This window comes from Panulirus ornatus, chromosome 59 (assembly GCF_036320965.1).
Source record: "Panulirus ornatus isolate Po-2019 chromosome 59, ASM3632096v1, whole genome shotgun sequence".
In the NCBI taxonomy this organism is placed as follows: Eukaryota; Metazoa; Arthropoda; class Malacostraca; order Decapoda; family Palinuridae; genus Panulirus; species Panulirus ornatus.
The window spans coordinates 19,431,452-19,448,367 of record NC_092282.1 but is presented as its reverse complement, the minus strand read 5'-3'; the positions used below and the strand labels follow the sequence as shown (position 1 = coordinate 19,448,367).

At 39.8% G+C, this 16,916-nt stretch overlaps 1 protein-coding gene across 1 annotated transcript in view; it reads left to right on the top strand.

Annotated features, from left to right (window-relative positions):
• Positions 1–10,073, top strand: part of LOC139767208 (DNA helicase MCM8-like) — a 214,242-nt gene extending 204,169 nt beyond the window's left edge. Inside the window, exons 12-13 of the mRNA XM_071696326.1 lie at positions 2,270–2,431; positions 8,993–10,073. Of these exons, the coding sequence (XP_071552427.1) occupies positions 2,270–2,431; positions 8,993–9,196 (366 nt within the window). The 3' untranslated portion in view covers positions 9,197–10,073. The remainder of the gene's footprint in view (positions 1–2,269; positions 2,432–8,992) is intronic.
• The last annotated feature ends 6,843 nt before the right edge of the window (positions 10,074–16,916 follow it).

The window sequence follows — 16,916 nt, the reverse complement described above, 5'->3', positions numbered from 1 at the left end:
CAGTCACCAGCTTCTGCAGTTTCTCACATGAATCAGCCACCAGTGCTGTATCATCAGCGAACAACTGACTCACTTCCCAAGCTCTCTCATCCCCAACAGACTTCATACTTGCCCCTCTTTCCAAAACTCTTGCATTCACCTCCCTAACAACCCCATCCATAAACAAATTAAACAACCATGGAGACATCACACACCCCTGCCGCAAACCTACATTCACTGATAACCAATCACTTTCCTCTCTTCCTACACGTACACATGCCTTACATCCTCGATAAAAACTTTTCACTGCTTCTAACAACTTGCCTCCCACGCCATATATTCTTAATACCTTCCACAGAGCATCTCTATCAACTCTATCATATGCCTTCTCCAGATCCATAAATGCTACATACAAATCTATTTGCTTTTCTAAGTATTTCTCACATACATTCTTCAAAGCAAACACCTGATCCACACATCCTCACATATATATATTGATATGTATATGTCTTTATAGGTGAGTATAAGGGCGTTTATGTATATATGTGTGTATCTATGTGGATGGGCCATTCTTCATGTGTTTCCTGGTGTTACCTTGCTGAAGCAGGAAATGTCAGTATAGTGTAATAAATAAATAAAATGAATAATGATAAGAGATTAGATATACCTTTGACTAAGGTAGATCCCCATTTTATTGGCCAACCCCTTGGGGTGGATGAACAACTGGGTTGACTCTGGATGAACTGCCACAATCAGGATTCTAACCTATGTGCTCAACCATGGGCAGCTCATGAGTGTGTCATGGTCAGGATCGCTAACTGCCGCACCACTTGATGCTCCTGCCTAAATGTTCCAACTAAGTACTTCTGTCTATTGCTCCTACCATGTTGCCAAAAGGCAAAGATAGTGCATAGTGCTAACCATAGGAAACTTTAGAGTTATGGAGAATGAGTTATGTGAAGAAATTGTTGTCAAGGAAGGATTGTAAGTTTGAGGACAGAATGCCGGTAGTCCTTCTACCTGGGTGAGAGGAGTGCAACTTGTATATTACTCTCCCCAACCATTATATATGTGATATATTGATTCACTGCAACTGTAAACAAAATTTTACATGAGATGCAAATGAATTACAAAACATGAGTGATGAAGCATAAGCATGTGTTTCCTGGTGTTACCTTGCTGAAGCAGGAAATGTCAGTATAGTGTAATAAATAAAATGAATAATGATAAGAGAATAGATATACCTTTGACTAAGGTAGATGCCCATTTTATTGGCCAACCCCTTGGGGTGGATGAACAACTGGGTTGACTCTGGATGAACTGCCACAACCAGGATTCTAACCTATATGCTCAACCATGGGCAGCTCATGAGTGTGTCACGGTCAGGATTGCTAACTGCCGCACCACTTGATGCTCCTGCCTAAATGTTCCAACCAAGTACTTCTGTCTATTGCTCCTACCATGTTGCCAAAAGGCAAAGATAGTGCATAGTGCTAACCATAGGAAACTTTAGAGTTATGGAGAATGAGTTATGTGAAGAAATTGTTGTCAAGGAAGGATTGTATGTTTGAGGACAGAATGCCAGTAGTCCATCTACCTGGGTGAGAGGAGTGCAACTTGTATATTACTCTCCCCAACCATTATATATGTGATATATTGATTCACTGCAACTGTAAACAAAATTTTACATGAGATGCAAATGAATTACAAAACATGAGTGATGAAGCATAAGAAGGGATAACTATAAATAGTAAATTATGAATGAGAATTTTTTATATGGATTGTATTGTGGCTCTTTTAAAGGTGCCAAGTTTAGAATGAGTCAAGCCACTTTCCTTTCCATTTTTATATGAAACTGAAATATTATTTGCAACACAAATGAACTTTTTTGGCTTTTTTCACATAGGTTACATTTCATTGCTATGCCTTGTTGAATTAAGTTCATTTTACTTCGTTGTAAATTAAGATAGTCATCTTCATCATCATACATAAAATGCCCTTTGGATTTTTCCCTTAAGATGTTACAACCTGGATATTTTCCTTCGAAAAGATGCAGTCCACTCAGCTTTTTTGTTGGTATTTCTTTTTCACAACCTGTTGAGAATGTTTGAAAAAACCATTTCTTTGCTATAATAAGGGCAACCCACCCTGTCTGGGTGGATTTTATCATACTGCCAGTCTTATCAGAAACATTAGATTTTATGAAATGGTTGAAAATTCTTTCAATGATGATCACAATTTTAAACAGTTTGATGAAATGGTGATATTTAAACCATCTTGATCCACTTAGGCACGAGCCCGATGTGAACTACGTGAAGAGGCCAGTGAAGGTGACGCGCGGGATGTTGTGGAGGTAATGCGCTTCTCAATGATGGACACGTTTTCAGATGAATTTGGCCTCCTTGATTTCCAGAGATCTCAGCATGGTTCAGGATCTAGTAACAGAGCACAAGTAAGTTAGGTACTAATTTATGAACAATCATTTTGTCTCTATCCTCAAAGACTGGAAGGCCCTGTAACCTTATCATTTTCTCTTGATAAAAGGTTTGTAGATAATTTTTTACTAATTACTGTGCGTTGTGGGGAGAGAGTTTTATTTTTGTGTTGCTCCTTCTACTCCTCTTCCTTGTCCTGGAAGCTACCCACATCTAACTGGAGGAACCACAGGTCATAAAGTATTGTGATGCTATGCGTGTCTGTGTGAGACAAGATTGGGGCAGTTAAGCAGTAAGTGTTTAGTGTATTCTGTGGTAGTTGCATTATGAGCATGAAAGATCTTGAAATATTTGAAATTGTGTTAGTAGTGTTACAGGGATGGATGGATGTCCAAAACATATATGAAGTATTGTAACTCAAGTCTTGGAAGTCTGGTTTCAAATGGTGGGATGGTGTTCAAGGCTGAGTTGAGAGGGTGGCTGTATAGTGTTTGTCAGGTTATCTTTTTTTTTGGGGGGGGGGGGGATAGGGGATCTGTGTATAGGTAGTTGGAGTGTAAAGTAGGGGTCAGCTTTTTATCTGTACTTCGAGTGTTAGTGGTTATTGATGTGGATGGGAAGGGTCTAATGCTGTTGCAAAGAAGTGAGTGTTGAACATAATGAGAAGGGAATGTACTGGGAGAATATTTTTTTTGTAGGTGTTAAGCATTTGTGGTTGCTTGGCAGCCAGTGATTGTTCTGAGTGCTCTGTTCTGTGTGGTTTGCAGCTTTGCTAAGTTTGCTTTTGATAGGATTGAAGACCAAGCAGGTGAGGTGTAATTCAGTATAGAGTAAATGAAATATTTATAAAGGATTCCTCAAATGTTAAAACAGATGCGAAAAAAATCTTTTAAAGTCTTTGCCATGTCTTTTTTTTGTCATGAGCCAAAACACCAATTTTAGTTATTAATGGACCAGTTGACTGGGCAATGACTCCCTTGCCTCTAACATACCCTAGAATTCCTTTTGGTATCTTTTGTTATTTTCAGCAATATATGCTTTATACTTACGCTTCCTATATAACATATAAATCTCTTAGTTTCTCGAAGCAGACAAATAATTTGCTCTGTCAAGTTAGGTTATTATTAGAGCTTCAAATATGCTGCTTTCTAAGACAACAGACATGTCTTCATGTCATCATTTCACCATTTTGGCTTCAGATTGGAATAAGACTGTCTAATACTTGTGGCTCAAATGTTCCCTCCTCTGCTTTGAATGTTTTAGAGAAGCTCTCCCTAGTTGTGTCCATATTACTTTCATTTGCAATATCATCCCAGTTTGCATGTCAAGAGCAATGCAGAGATCTTTAAAATTTGCAAGCCTAAAAGTTCTTGCATGAAATCTGCTGACACTTTCACTCAGCTGCTCTATCATTCATCATGTAGCCAGATGCATAAGGTATGATAAGTATACATCTTCCATAATCCACTTTCATTTTTACCCAGATCTATCTGGAGCACACTTCCATGCACTTCATGCATTATCACAACTCATCCTTCAGCGGTAGTGCTATCTGTTTTTTAGCTTTTGCTCTCACAGTAAGCTCATACTTAACCCTTAAGCCATTTCCATCCATTCTTCCCCTTGCCCTTGAACTTTTGTTTCACTCAAAGCTAGATCACCCAGGTTCATTTCCTCAAACAAACCTTATTTTCCTTCCATATCTGTTACTTCCACAGTACTTACGATCACCCTAGCCTGAGCCTTCAAGAAAGGTGAGCATTCCTTGCTTGGTTTATTCTTCTGATTCATATTTTAGAAATTGAAAGAAAAGAAGGGAAGGGTTTCCAGCCTCTGACAATAGCCACAAATTAATCATATGATGCAGCAGCTTGCTGAGTACTGCATGGTCTAACTAATAGTTGGTGCACACAAGCAGCTAGTTAACCAACATTGCAGTGTTGGGCAAGTGGGTCAAGTTTTGAAGTCAGCTTAGGAGAGTTGATAAGTCAGATCACTTTTGACTCAACTTTGTCAAGTAAGGATACAGAGCTAGAACTACTACAGATGTGAGAACAGTACTTCATACAAGGATGAATCTATCCTTTGTATTAAAGTAGCATCTGTAAAATAGAAAAGAAATTTTATTCAAACAGGACTTCCCAGGTTCTTAGAGGCTGACTTAGCAAATCCATAACATGATAAGATGTGTGAATACCAAGTATGATCTCTGAGTCAAGAGGTGGAAGAATACCAAGTATGATCTCTGAATCAAGAGGTGGAATTACAGATATGTCAAAGGAGAGTGGAAGGTTGTGAGGAATTTTTGGTAGTGAGATGTTTAGAAGCTGGGTCTTGGAGGCATTAAACTTAACCAGATTTTGTCTACCCTTCTAAGATATCATGTCCAAGTCTGAGTTTATTGAGGAAGTTGTTTTGAGATAAGATATAGAGCAAATGAGAAAAGAAGTAGTAGATTTGATGGAAGTGGAGAAATGTAGTGTTTAGTCGTCATCATATGAGTACATTTAGTTATTTGTGGAAAAAAGGATGTTGTTGATAAGGAAAAACGTGTTGAAGGACAGAACCTTGGTGGTACCAGCTTTTGATGGAAATGGGGAGAGGCTCATCCATCAACAGCCACAGAGATAGATCAGCCAGAGAGAAAACTAGATAAGAGGGAGCAAAGTGAGGGAGGGAATCGTAAGAGATGCTAGAGATGAGACCACAATGCCATAATCTGTCAAAAGCTTTGGATATATTAAGGGTAACCACAAAGGATTCCAAAAGATATCTCAGGGTTGATGACCAGACTTTAGTGAGATAGGAAAAAAATACCACAAGATCTTGCTTTATGAAAGCATATTGGTGATTAGAGAGGAGATTGTGATATCAAGATGTTTGAGGACATGGGAATAGAAGAGGGATTTGAAGACTTTAGAAGTAGTAGATGTCAAAGCAACATGATGATAGTTAGAGGGGTTAGAACAGACAGTCTTCCTGGGATGGAATTTACCAATGCATGCTTCCAAGGAGAAGGGAAACTTTTTTCTTTTTGAATAAAAACGGAACAGATAAGCAAGCACTAATGCGAGTTATGAGACACTCTTTCAGTACAAGGGGATGGATGCCATCAGGTCCATTAGCTTTGCTTGTGTAGAGAGAGAGAGAGAGAGAGAGAGAGAGAGAGAGAAACCCTTTCAGACTTCAAAAAGAGATTACAGATTGGGGCATAGGATTAGTTCAGAGGAACATCAGGGTAGAGTTAGAATTAGAGGAGAAACAAGAACCAAAGAGAGTTGCTTTGTCTATAGAGGAGAAGGATATAGTGCCATCAGAATGGAAAAGTGACAGGAGTTCTTATTGACACCCATAACTAAAGATCAGAAAGACTTATCAGTGCATGAAGAGGAGTGACTTTGAATAAAGGAACACTTTGCCTCGCTGATGACGGAGGAAGGAGAGTTTTCCCAAGCCTAATACCTTTCCTGAATGATCTAAGAACAGGAACAATTGAATCATGGATTGGAAGAAGTGGTCATTTTGAAGGAAGTGGGAATAAGTGCTTTCTTTCTTACAACAGTAACCTCTGCTCTGCATTTGGCATAGACAGAAGCATCACCACATAAGAGTAATATACCAAGAAAATCAGAAAAGAAATTTGGTAGGTATTCCTGTCAGCTTTGTTTAGGTGCCAATATTTACATTCATAAGGGGTTGCTGGAGGGGGAAGGACTCTTGAAATATATACATTTATGAGGGTGGTCAGATGAACCACTGGGATGAGATTGTGTAGCTAAAGTGTGAAGGATTAGGAGAGTAGTCACTTTAATCAGGAATATGGTTAGGTTGGGTGATAATTTGCTAAAGGCCATTGAGAATGGAGAGGGTGAAGGCTTCTATCCACCCTTCAAAATAGGAGTAGTTCAGCCATCCCTATGTTGAACGTTGAAATCCCGTAGGTATAGGATCTTGGCTTTCAGATAGAAGGATGTCACGGCCTCATGGCAGGAGTTTAGATAGTCAAAGGAAGTTATAAAGTTTGTAGAATTAGGAGAAAAGCAGGTGAAACAAAAAAAAAAGTGGTAGTTATGATATAGACCTTGATCCAGTTAGCATCAAAATTTGGGCACTCATGGTTCTTGAGGTGTGCCACAGGTGTATTGATATTAGGATAAGCACAGGCCCCACCTTTGAAACATTTGAAACAGATTTGTGAGTGGAGATTGTAGTTAGATGTAAGAAAGAGTGTTCAACATCAGAGAGGTTATTAGAAAGACCAATAACGCTTGTATAGTAAACAGAAAAAGAGGCAGGGCTATTAGAGAGGGAAAGTTCGTGGAAGGGGCCAGCATTGCTAACATCAGGTGGGAACCCAGAGATTCTTAGCAACCCATGATGCTGGAGACTAGAGGCCATAAGTTTGTTGGATGTAGGTAGAAGTCTTTTTCCCCTTATTTTTAAGGGTATCAAACAGAAAGTGCTTTGTAATTGGACTTATTTTTTGCACAAAATGCTATTTTATAATACAAGATATTTCACTTACCTTATCGTCTACCTCAAGTATCTTGATTAGGCTTCCACAGTGCTCAGGAAGCCAGCCACATCCACTGGGCAGGAGCATAGGTTATAAAGTTTTGTGATGCTTGTGTATTTTGTGTAGGTAAAAGTGCAGGGGCAGTTGAGCAATATCTTCATTGTATTACTTTCATTGTGGGCATGAAGGATCAGTTTTCCTAGTGTTCTGTGGTTGGGTCATACTCAGATCATAGATGAAAGCATAACTCGTATGTGGCTTGGGATTATGGTTTGCTGATTAGTGTATAAGTGTATAAGAATGACTTGGAAGGGTGATTGTTTAGTGCTTGTTGGGTCATTAAAATGTTGTGAATATGTTTTTATAGTTTTATAGTGGTTCCAACAATGTTGTATGGTTGCTAGGTGTGGGCTATGGATAGAGTTGTGCACAGGAGGGTGGATGTGCTGAAAAGGAGATGTTTGAGGACAATATGTGGTGAGAGGTGGTTTGATCGAGTAAGTAATGTAAGGGTAAGAGAGATGTGTGGAAATAAAAAGAGCGTGGTTGAGAGAGCAGAAGAGGGTGTTTTGAAATGGTTTGGGCACATGGAGAGAATGAGTGAGGCAAGATTGACAAAGAGGATATATGTGTGGGAGGTGGAGGGAACAAGGAGAAGTGGGAGACCAAATTGGAGGTGGAAAGATGGAGTGAAAAAGATTTTGAGTGATTGGGGCCTGAACATGCAGGAGGGTGAAAGGCGGCAAGGAATAGAGTGAATTGGATCGATGTGGTATACCGGGGTCGACATGCTGTCAATGGATTGAATCAGGCCATGTGAAGCGTCTAGGGTAAACCATGGAAAGTTCTGTGGGGCCTGGATGTGGAAAGGGAGCTGTGGTTTCGGGCATTATTACATGACAGCTAGAGACTGAGTGTGAACGAATGGGGCCTTTGTTGTCTTTTCCTAGCGCTACCTTGCACACATGAGGGGGGAGGAGGATGTTATTCCATGTGTGGCGAGGTGGCAATGGGAATAAATAAAGGCAGACAGTATGAATTATGTACATGTGTATATATGTATATGTCTGTATGTGTATATATATGTGTATATTGAGATGTATAGGTATGTATATTTGCATGTGTGGATGTGTATGTATATACATGTGTATGGGGGTAGGTTGGGCCATTTCTTTCATCTGTTTCCTTGCGCTGCCTCACAAACGTGGGAGACAGCGACAAAGCAAAATAAATATCGAAAGGATACTTCCCAGGTATTCCCTGTGTGTCATAGAAAGCGACTAAAAGGGGAGGGAGCGTGGGGCTGGAAATCCTCCCCTCCAGTTTTTACTTTTCCAAAAGAGGGAACCGAGAAGGAAGCCAAGTGAGGATTTTCTCTCTAAGGCTCAGTCCTCTGTTCTTAACGCTACCTCACTGATGCGGGAAATGTTGAATATGTATGAAAAAAAGTTTTGTTAGTATCTTGTAAGTTTTTGAGGATTGGATCTTGAGTATTGGTTGCTGAAATGTAAAGAGTTATGTTAGTTTTGGCATGCTTCAGATGAGAAGGGTGTAGCGCTGTCGCAAATAATTGAATACTAAGCATATCATGTTATATTGTATTGAGAGAAACTTTGTTTCATAGTATAGTTTTGTGTGTTTATGATTGCTAAGCAGCCAATGATTGTTCTGAGTGCTCTAATTTGTGTGTGCAGCCTTGTTATATTAGATTTTGGTTGGAAGGATAAATAGGTGGTTGAGGTATAGTGTAAGGGGGAGTAGATGAATTGTTTGTTGAGGATACTACATTAAGAGGATACCAGGATATCAGTATACCAAATAACATTAAAAGAATAATTTTATCTGTATATACCTTTCATCTGCAGGATGAAATGTTTGTATAAAAAGAATATGATTGTATATTAGCTGAAAATAAACTACTGTAATATAGTTTCTAGTCTCATTGCACCATTGCCTTTAGAATAATATAATTGTATGTTAGCTGAAAATAAACTACTGTAATATACTTTCTAGTCTCGTTGCACCATTGCCTGTCAATTCTAACTATCATCACTTTTTACAGATGAAAAAATTCGTGGCAACTCTACAGAGAATGTCAGACAGCACCTACAAATCCATTTTCAGCATTGATGAGATGAGGCAGTTGGCTCGTCAAGCAAACATACACATTCGAGATTTTGGAGACTTCATTGCCAGTCTCAACCACCAAGGTTATTTGTTGAAAAAAGGTCCAAAAATATATCAGCTCCTAACAGCAGATTGTTAAATACTGTACATCAACTGGGTGCTAATAGTTTCTTTAATAATCAAAATACAAATTGGTGTAGTAAGTTCATTTTTTTCCAGGTAGTGCAAAAAGTAGTCCTCTTATCTTCCTTTCAGGCATAGTATTTGATTACTCCAATAATATGTGGGTTGTGCAGAGGAGGGTGGATGTATTGGAAATGAAATGTTCAGACAATATGTGGTGTGAGGTGGTTTGATCAAGTAAGTAATAAAAGGGTAAGAGAGATGTGTGGAATTAAAAATTGTGGTTGAGAGAGCTGAAGAGGGTGTGCTGAGATGGTTTGGACATATGGAGAGAATGAGTAAGGAGGGGTTAATGAAGAGAATATATGTGTCAGAAGTAGAGGGAACAGGGAGGAAACCCTTGTTTTTTTTTTCTTGATTTACCCTGGCTTATATTATTGGTATTGGATTTTGTCAGAAAAATACCCCTTTTCATCCCAAGCTAAAAACAGTGCAAACTCATCAGGAAGTTTGTTGCATGTGGTATTTTCAGGAGGAGAAATTAACATTCTTAAACATGGTGAGCTTTTGGCAAACCATGTTATTAGCTCAACTCCAGTGGAGAGTTCATTTCACATAACCTGTTACAGGATCTTAAAAGAACTTCAGTGTCTTTTGATATTTCTTTGGTATTGTAAGAACTGTCTGGGTGTCTGACTATTTCTGCTACAGTATCCGACTTGCTATAGGTCACACCATATTTACAAATTTCTGATGTCAGAGCATGATACTCTCTTGTGGTAATGGTTATTGGTTCACTTAATTTGTGTTTGAATAACCAAGTTAGGATTATATTTTTCTTTATTACTTCTTCTGAAATTGGATGATTGAAGGAAATATATTTTCTCATTATAGTTTCTGTTTTAGTACCCTTCCTACCATCTATAGTACAAAACACTAACCCTTCCTCAGTCTGTAAACAATTGCCACATAAAAATGGTAGCATGAATTAGTTTCATACAAGATACCATAACCCAATGAGTGAGGTGGGTCATACAGAAAACTTTCGATTAAAGAGCAATGGGTCATCCTGGTGGCTCATGTGTCATACTGGAAATTTCTTGTTCATGAGTGAATTTCTCTCTCTCTCTCTCTCTCTCTCTCTCTCTCTCTCTCTCTCTCTCTCTCTCTCTCTCTCTCTCTCTCTCTCTCTCTCTCTCTCTCTCTCACCAGGCCACAACTTAATTGAAATATGAAGATGTTAATGAAAGAAGAGACAAGGGAAAGTATCAATTTTGGAGGAAGTGAAAAACCTGTCTTTTGAAATGTGTCAGATCATACTTATTAGGAAACAAGAGTGAACACAGAGTTCCTATGTCAGATCATACTTATTAGAAACAGTGAGTGAGTATAGAGTTCCTAAGCTTTGAGGTGTAGGGAAAGCACAGCTATCAAAACGACCCTTGAGTAACCAACGACCACACAGTAATCCTGGGATGCAGCAGCTTGCCAACTATTGCAAGGTCTAGCTCACAGTGGGGGCACATAAGCAGTCAGTTATTGGGATCAAAAACCAAAATAATTCCTATAAGAGAGGGGAAATGAACAAACATTGTGGCTTAATTTGAATAGGACAAGTTTTAAGATAGCCTGGGAATTGTATTTTCTTATATCAAAAAAAAGTTTTTCTACAGTATCCATATGCCACTGTTTTCTCTGTTATAAATATAGGGTTGACGTGCTGTCAGTGGATTGAAGCAAGGCATGTGAAGCGTCTGGGGTAAACCATGGAAAGCTGTGTAGGTATGTATATTTGCGTGTGTGGACGTGTGTATGTACATGTGTATGGGGGGGGGGGGTTGGGCCATTTCTTTCGTCTGTTTCCTTGCGCTACCTCGCAAACGCGGGAGACAGCGACAAAGTATAAAAAAAAAAAAAAAAAAAAAAATATAGGGAATGATGTAAATCTTTATTGTCATTGACATTACTGTATAAGTTACTTTAAAAATGTCGTAAAAATTAGATTATTAGTTCTTTGTATAAACAAGTGCTTATGTTTGTATGATGATTTTGGAAGCTGAAGCTAAAGTGTTGGAGATTTGCCCTTTCTTCCTTGCAAGTTAGAGATAAATACGCACAGCCATTGTCTCTGTATTAATCAGGTTGTATTTGCTTTATTATTTGTCATTGGTCCTTAGTTACTGGTTATAATGAAAGATAAAGGTAGAGATATTGTTTGTAGAAGGAAAAAAAGAGTAGCATTTATATTAGACTGAATTTTAAATAAAATTAGAATGAATACTTTATGACAGGTCCTCCATAGTATCTGTCTTGTATCAGAATTATGATTTGTATATTGCTATTATTTTACATATTGTTTGTTGATTGTTTAATGGGCATTTTCAGTGAACCTGACCGAAATGTCTATTGAGATGTGACAAATCTTGATGAGGATTTGATGTTAGAGATATTACTCTTGGACTTTACCTAGAGGCAGCAGCGTCTACATGGCCTTGTGTATTAACCAAAACATTTATTGTTGACTGGTTGGTAAGGTTATTTAATGTATGTATGACTCATGGTGAGGTGCCTGAGGATTGGCGGAATGCGTGCATAGTGCCATTGTACAAAGGCAAAGGGGATAAGAGTGAGTGCTCAAATTACAGAGGTATAAGCAAAAATGGGTATGTTTGAAGGAATAGTGGTTCCAACAATGTTGTATGGTTGCGAGGCGTGGGCTATGGATAGAGTTGTGCGCAGGAGGATGGATGTGCTGGAAATGAGATGTTTGAGGACAATGTGTGGTGTGAGGTGGTTTGATCGAGTAAGTAACGTAAGGGTAAGAGAGATGTGTGGAAATAAAAAGAGCGTGGTTGAGAGAGCAGAAGAGGGTGTTTTGAAATGGTTTGGGCACATGGAGAGAATGAGTGAGGAAAGATTGACCAAGAGGATATATGTGTCGGAGGTGGAGGGAACGAGGAGAAGAGGGAGACCAAATTGGAGGTGGAAAGATGGAGTGAAAAAGATTTTGTGTGATCGGGGCCTGAACATGCAGGAGGGTGAAAGGAGGGCAAGGAATAGAGTGAATTGGAGCGATGTGGTATACAGGGGTTGACGTGCTGTCAGTGGATTGAATCAAGGCATGTGAAGCGTCTGGGGTAAACCATGGAAAGCTGTGTAGGTATGTATATTTGCGTGTGTGGACGTGTGTATGTACATGTGTATGGGGGGGGGTTGGGCCATTTCTTTCGTCTGTTTCCTTGCGCTACCTCGCAAACGCGGGAGACAGCGACAAAGTATAAAAAAAAAAAAAAAAAAAAAAAAAAAAAGTTTGTTGAGTATTCCTGATAAATTATATGGGAGGGTATTGATTGAGAGGGTGAAGGCATGTACAGAGCATCAGATTGGGGAAGAGCAGTGTGGTTTCAGAAGTGGTAGAGGATGTGTGGATCAGGTGTATGTTTTGAAGAATGTATGTGAGAAATACTTAGAAAAGCAAATGGATTTGTATGTAGCATTTATGGATCTGGAGAAGGCATATGATAGAGTTGATAGAGATGCTCTGTGGAAGGTATTAAGAATATATGGTGTAGGAGGAAAGTTGTTAGAAGCAGTGAAAAGTTTTTATCGAGGATGTAAGGCATGTGTACGTGTAGGAAGAGAGGAAAGTGATTGGTTCTCAGTGAATGTAGGTTTGCGGCAGGGGTGTGTGATGTCTCCATGGTTGTTTAATTTGTTTATGGATGGGGTTGTTAGGGAGGTAAATGCAAGAGTTTTGGAAAGAGGGGCAAGTATGAAGTCTGTTGGGGATGAGAGAGCTTGGGAAGTGAGTCAGTTGTTGTTCGCTGATGATACAGCGCTGGTGGCTGATTCATGTGAGAAACTGCAGAAGCTGGTGACTGAGTTTGGTAAAGTGTGTGGAAGAAGAAAGTTAAGAGTAAATGTGAATAAGAGCAAGGTTATTAGGTACAGTAGGGTTGAGGGTCAAGTCAATTGGGAGGTGAGTTTGAATGGAGAAAAACTGGAGGAAGTGAAGTGTTTTAGATATCTGGGAGTGGATCTGGCAGCGGATGGAACCATGGAAGCGGAAGTGGATCATAGGGTGGGGGAGGGGGCGAAAATCCTGGGGGCCTTGAAGAATGTGTGGAAGTTGAGAACATTATCTCGGAAAGCAAAAATGGGTATGTTTGAAGGAATAGTGGTTCCAACAATGTTGTATGGTTGCGAGGCGTGGGCTATGGATAGAGTTGTGCGCAGGAGGATGGATGTGCTGGAAATGAGATGTTTGAGGACAATGTGTGGTGTGAGGTGGTTTGATCGAGTGAGTAACGTAAGGGTAAGAGAGATGTGTGGAAATAAAAAGAGCGTGGTTGAGAGAGCAGAAGAGGGTGTTTTGAAGTGGTTTGGGCACATGGAGAGAATGAGTGAGGAAAGATTGACCAAGAGGATATATGTGTCGGAGGTGGAGGGAACGAGGAGAAGAGGGAGACCAAATTGGAGGTGGAAAGATGGAGTGAAAAAGATTTTGTGTGATCGGGGCCTGAACATGCAGGAGGGTGAAAGGAGGGCAAGGAATAGAGTGAATTGGAGCGATGTGGTATACCGGGGTTGACGTGCTGTCAGTGGATTGAATCAAGGCATGTGAAGCGTCTGGGGTAAACCATGGAAAGCTGTGTAGGTATGTATATTTGCGTGTGTGGACGTATGTATATACATGTGTATGGGGGGGGTTGGGCCATTTCTTTCGTCTGTTTCCTTGCGCTACCTCGCAAACGCGGGAGACAGCGACAAAGTATAATAAAAAAAAAAAAATAATATTTTATTCCAAGAAATAAGTGTGGGCTAATGTGTTTGTGGAGTCCCATACTTGCATAATCTGTACCAGAGCACTAAAGATGAGTTATTCCAAATAGCAAACATGTATGAAATTCATTTAAGGTCAGGTACTAAAAATGAAATACAGGCAAACTTGATGGAAGAGCTGAAATCTGAGTGTATTAGGAGATGAAGAAAGGGTGATGAATGTTAGCTCTGATAAAGAGATGGGCATAAGTGAATGTGTTATGTTAGAAAGGCTGAGATGAAAATTTTAGTTTAGAAAGCAGAAAAGCAGATTAAGGCTGATAAAGAGGTTAGGTTGAAAAAGAGGGTGATGCTCAGGTGGATGATCTCTGGCAAGCTATTAATGTAGATGCCAGAGTGTCATTTACCAGAATTTATAGAGGAAAAGGCAGAGGATTTCTTTGATCAGCTTGAGAAAGTAGTCACTTCAAAAAGTTGGGACAAAATTCAGAGGCTTTTATACGATTAAGAGAATGTGCTGATTATGGAATTGTCAATAAGGTTGTGTTAAAAACTGTTTAGGTAGATCCAGAATTGTACAGAAGGTTTTGAGGTCTGAAGAAATTAACTGAACAGACTTGCATAGAGTTAGTGAGATTGTGTGCAGTGAAATTTGACAGGTTGTGTAAATCTAGAGGATGTCAAAATCATGGTAGGCTTGAGGCAAATTATTTTGCTGGAGCATTTCAAAAATTTAATACATCCTGATAAGTATGAAAGCAATAAGAAAAGAGTTAAGGATCTGAAAGAGGCTTCATGTTTAGCAGATCAATTAGCAAATGCATATGAAATGTACAGGGAAGAGACATGAAACGGTGAATACAAACAATTTGAATCAGTTTAATGAAAAAGGTTAACAAAACCAAGCAAAGTGTTCAAAGCAACAAGTTTCAAAATGTTATCATAAGGAATATGTGGATGATTAGGTGCAAGGCCAACCACAAATAAATGTTCTTAGGTCACAGTCAGACTCTAACAGACCTGAGGGTCTGCAGGAGAGGCCACTGGTTAGTTGTTATGGATGTGGAGAAACAGGTAAGGTCAAATTTGACTGAAGAAACAAACAAACTCAAAGTCAGCTGGGTTAATTTGTTGCTTGGGGAAGCCTCAGAATATCCATAATGATAAGAGGGACCTAGGACAGTGAAATTAAAAATGCATGCTTAGTTTTAAACCATTTATGACTGAGGGGAATTATGATCCTAAAGGACACAAACTAAGTAGAGCCTAATCCTCAAGCAATTGCTAGAGTGGACCACACAGTTGTACTCTGGGGAGGAGGCTAAAGTTAGAAGGTTGGGAGCAAGACTGACCGTTCCACTACGTTGTTAGCCACGAGACTGGAATTGTTGATGATAAAGTTATAGCTGGTGTGAGTGATGAACTTCCTATCCATGAAGAGGACATTTTTTTTTTGTATTTTTTTATTATACTTTGTCGCTGTCTCCCGCGTTTGCGAGGTAGCGCAAGGAAACAGACGAAAGAAATGGCCCAACCCCCCCCCATACACATGTATATACATACGTCCACACATGCAAATATACACACCTACACAGCTTTCCATGGTTTACCCCAGACGCTTCACATGCCTTGATTCAAATCCACTGACACCACGTCAACCCTGGTATACCACATCGCTCCAATTCACTCTATTCCTTGCCCTCCTTTCACCCTCCTGCATGTTCAGGCCCCGATCACACAAAATCTTTTTCACTCCATCTTTCCACCTCCAATTCGGTCTCCCTCTTCTCCTCGTTCCCTCCACCTCTGACACATATATCCTCTTGGTCAATCTTTCCTCACTCATTCTCTCCGTGTGCCCAAACCACTTCGAAACACCCTCTTCTGCTCTCTCAACCACGCTCTTTTTATTTCCACACATCTCTCTTACCCTTACGTTACTCACTCGATCAAACCACCTCACACCACACATTGTCCTCAAACATCTCATTTCCAGCACATCCATCCTCCTGCGCACAACTCTATCCATAGCCCACGCCTCGCAACCATACAACATTGTTGGAACCACTATTCCTTCAGTTCCAGAACTGAAAATGATCAATAATCCCCTTGACTTTATGTTAACTTAATTCTTTTGATTTGTTCGGTCCTAAAACAAATGTTGATGTCAGTTTTAGGAGTTACGGTTGGAGGAGCTAATGCTTACCTGTCAGGCTTGCTGTCAGTGGAATGAACCAGGGAATGGGAAGCATCTGGGGTAAACCATAGAAAGGTCTATGGGGCCTGAATGTGGATAGGAAACTGTGGTTTCAATGTATCACACAAATCAGCTAGAGACTTAGTGTAAATGAATGTGGCCTTTTCGTCTTTCCTTGGCACTACCTCGCTGAAGCAGGGGGTAGCTATTTCCTGTGGGGCAGGGTAGTGACACGAATGGATAAACGTAAGCAAGTATGAATATGTACATGTGTATATATGTCTGTGTATGTATATGCTATATATATATATATATATATATATATATATATATATATGGAAGCGGAAGTGAATCATGGGGTAGGGGAGGGGGCAAAAATTCTGGGAGCCATAAAGAATGTTTAGAAGTCGAGAATATTATCTCAGAAAGCAAAAATGGTTATCTTTGAAGGAGTAGTGGTTCCAACAATGTTGTATGGTTGCAAGGCGTGGGCTATGGATAGAGCTGTGCGCAAGAGGGTGGATGTGCTGGAAATGAGATGTTTGAGGACAATATGTGGTGTGAGGTGGTTTGATCGAGTAAGTAATGTAAGGGTAAGAGAGATGTGTGGAAATAAAAAGAGTGTGGTTGAGAGAGCGCTTCTCTCAACCACACTATTTTTATCCATGGGAATAGGGGAGAAAGAATACTTCCCACGTATTCCCTGCGTGTCGTAGAAGACGACTAAAAGGGAAGGGAGCGGGGGGCTGGAAATCCT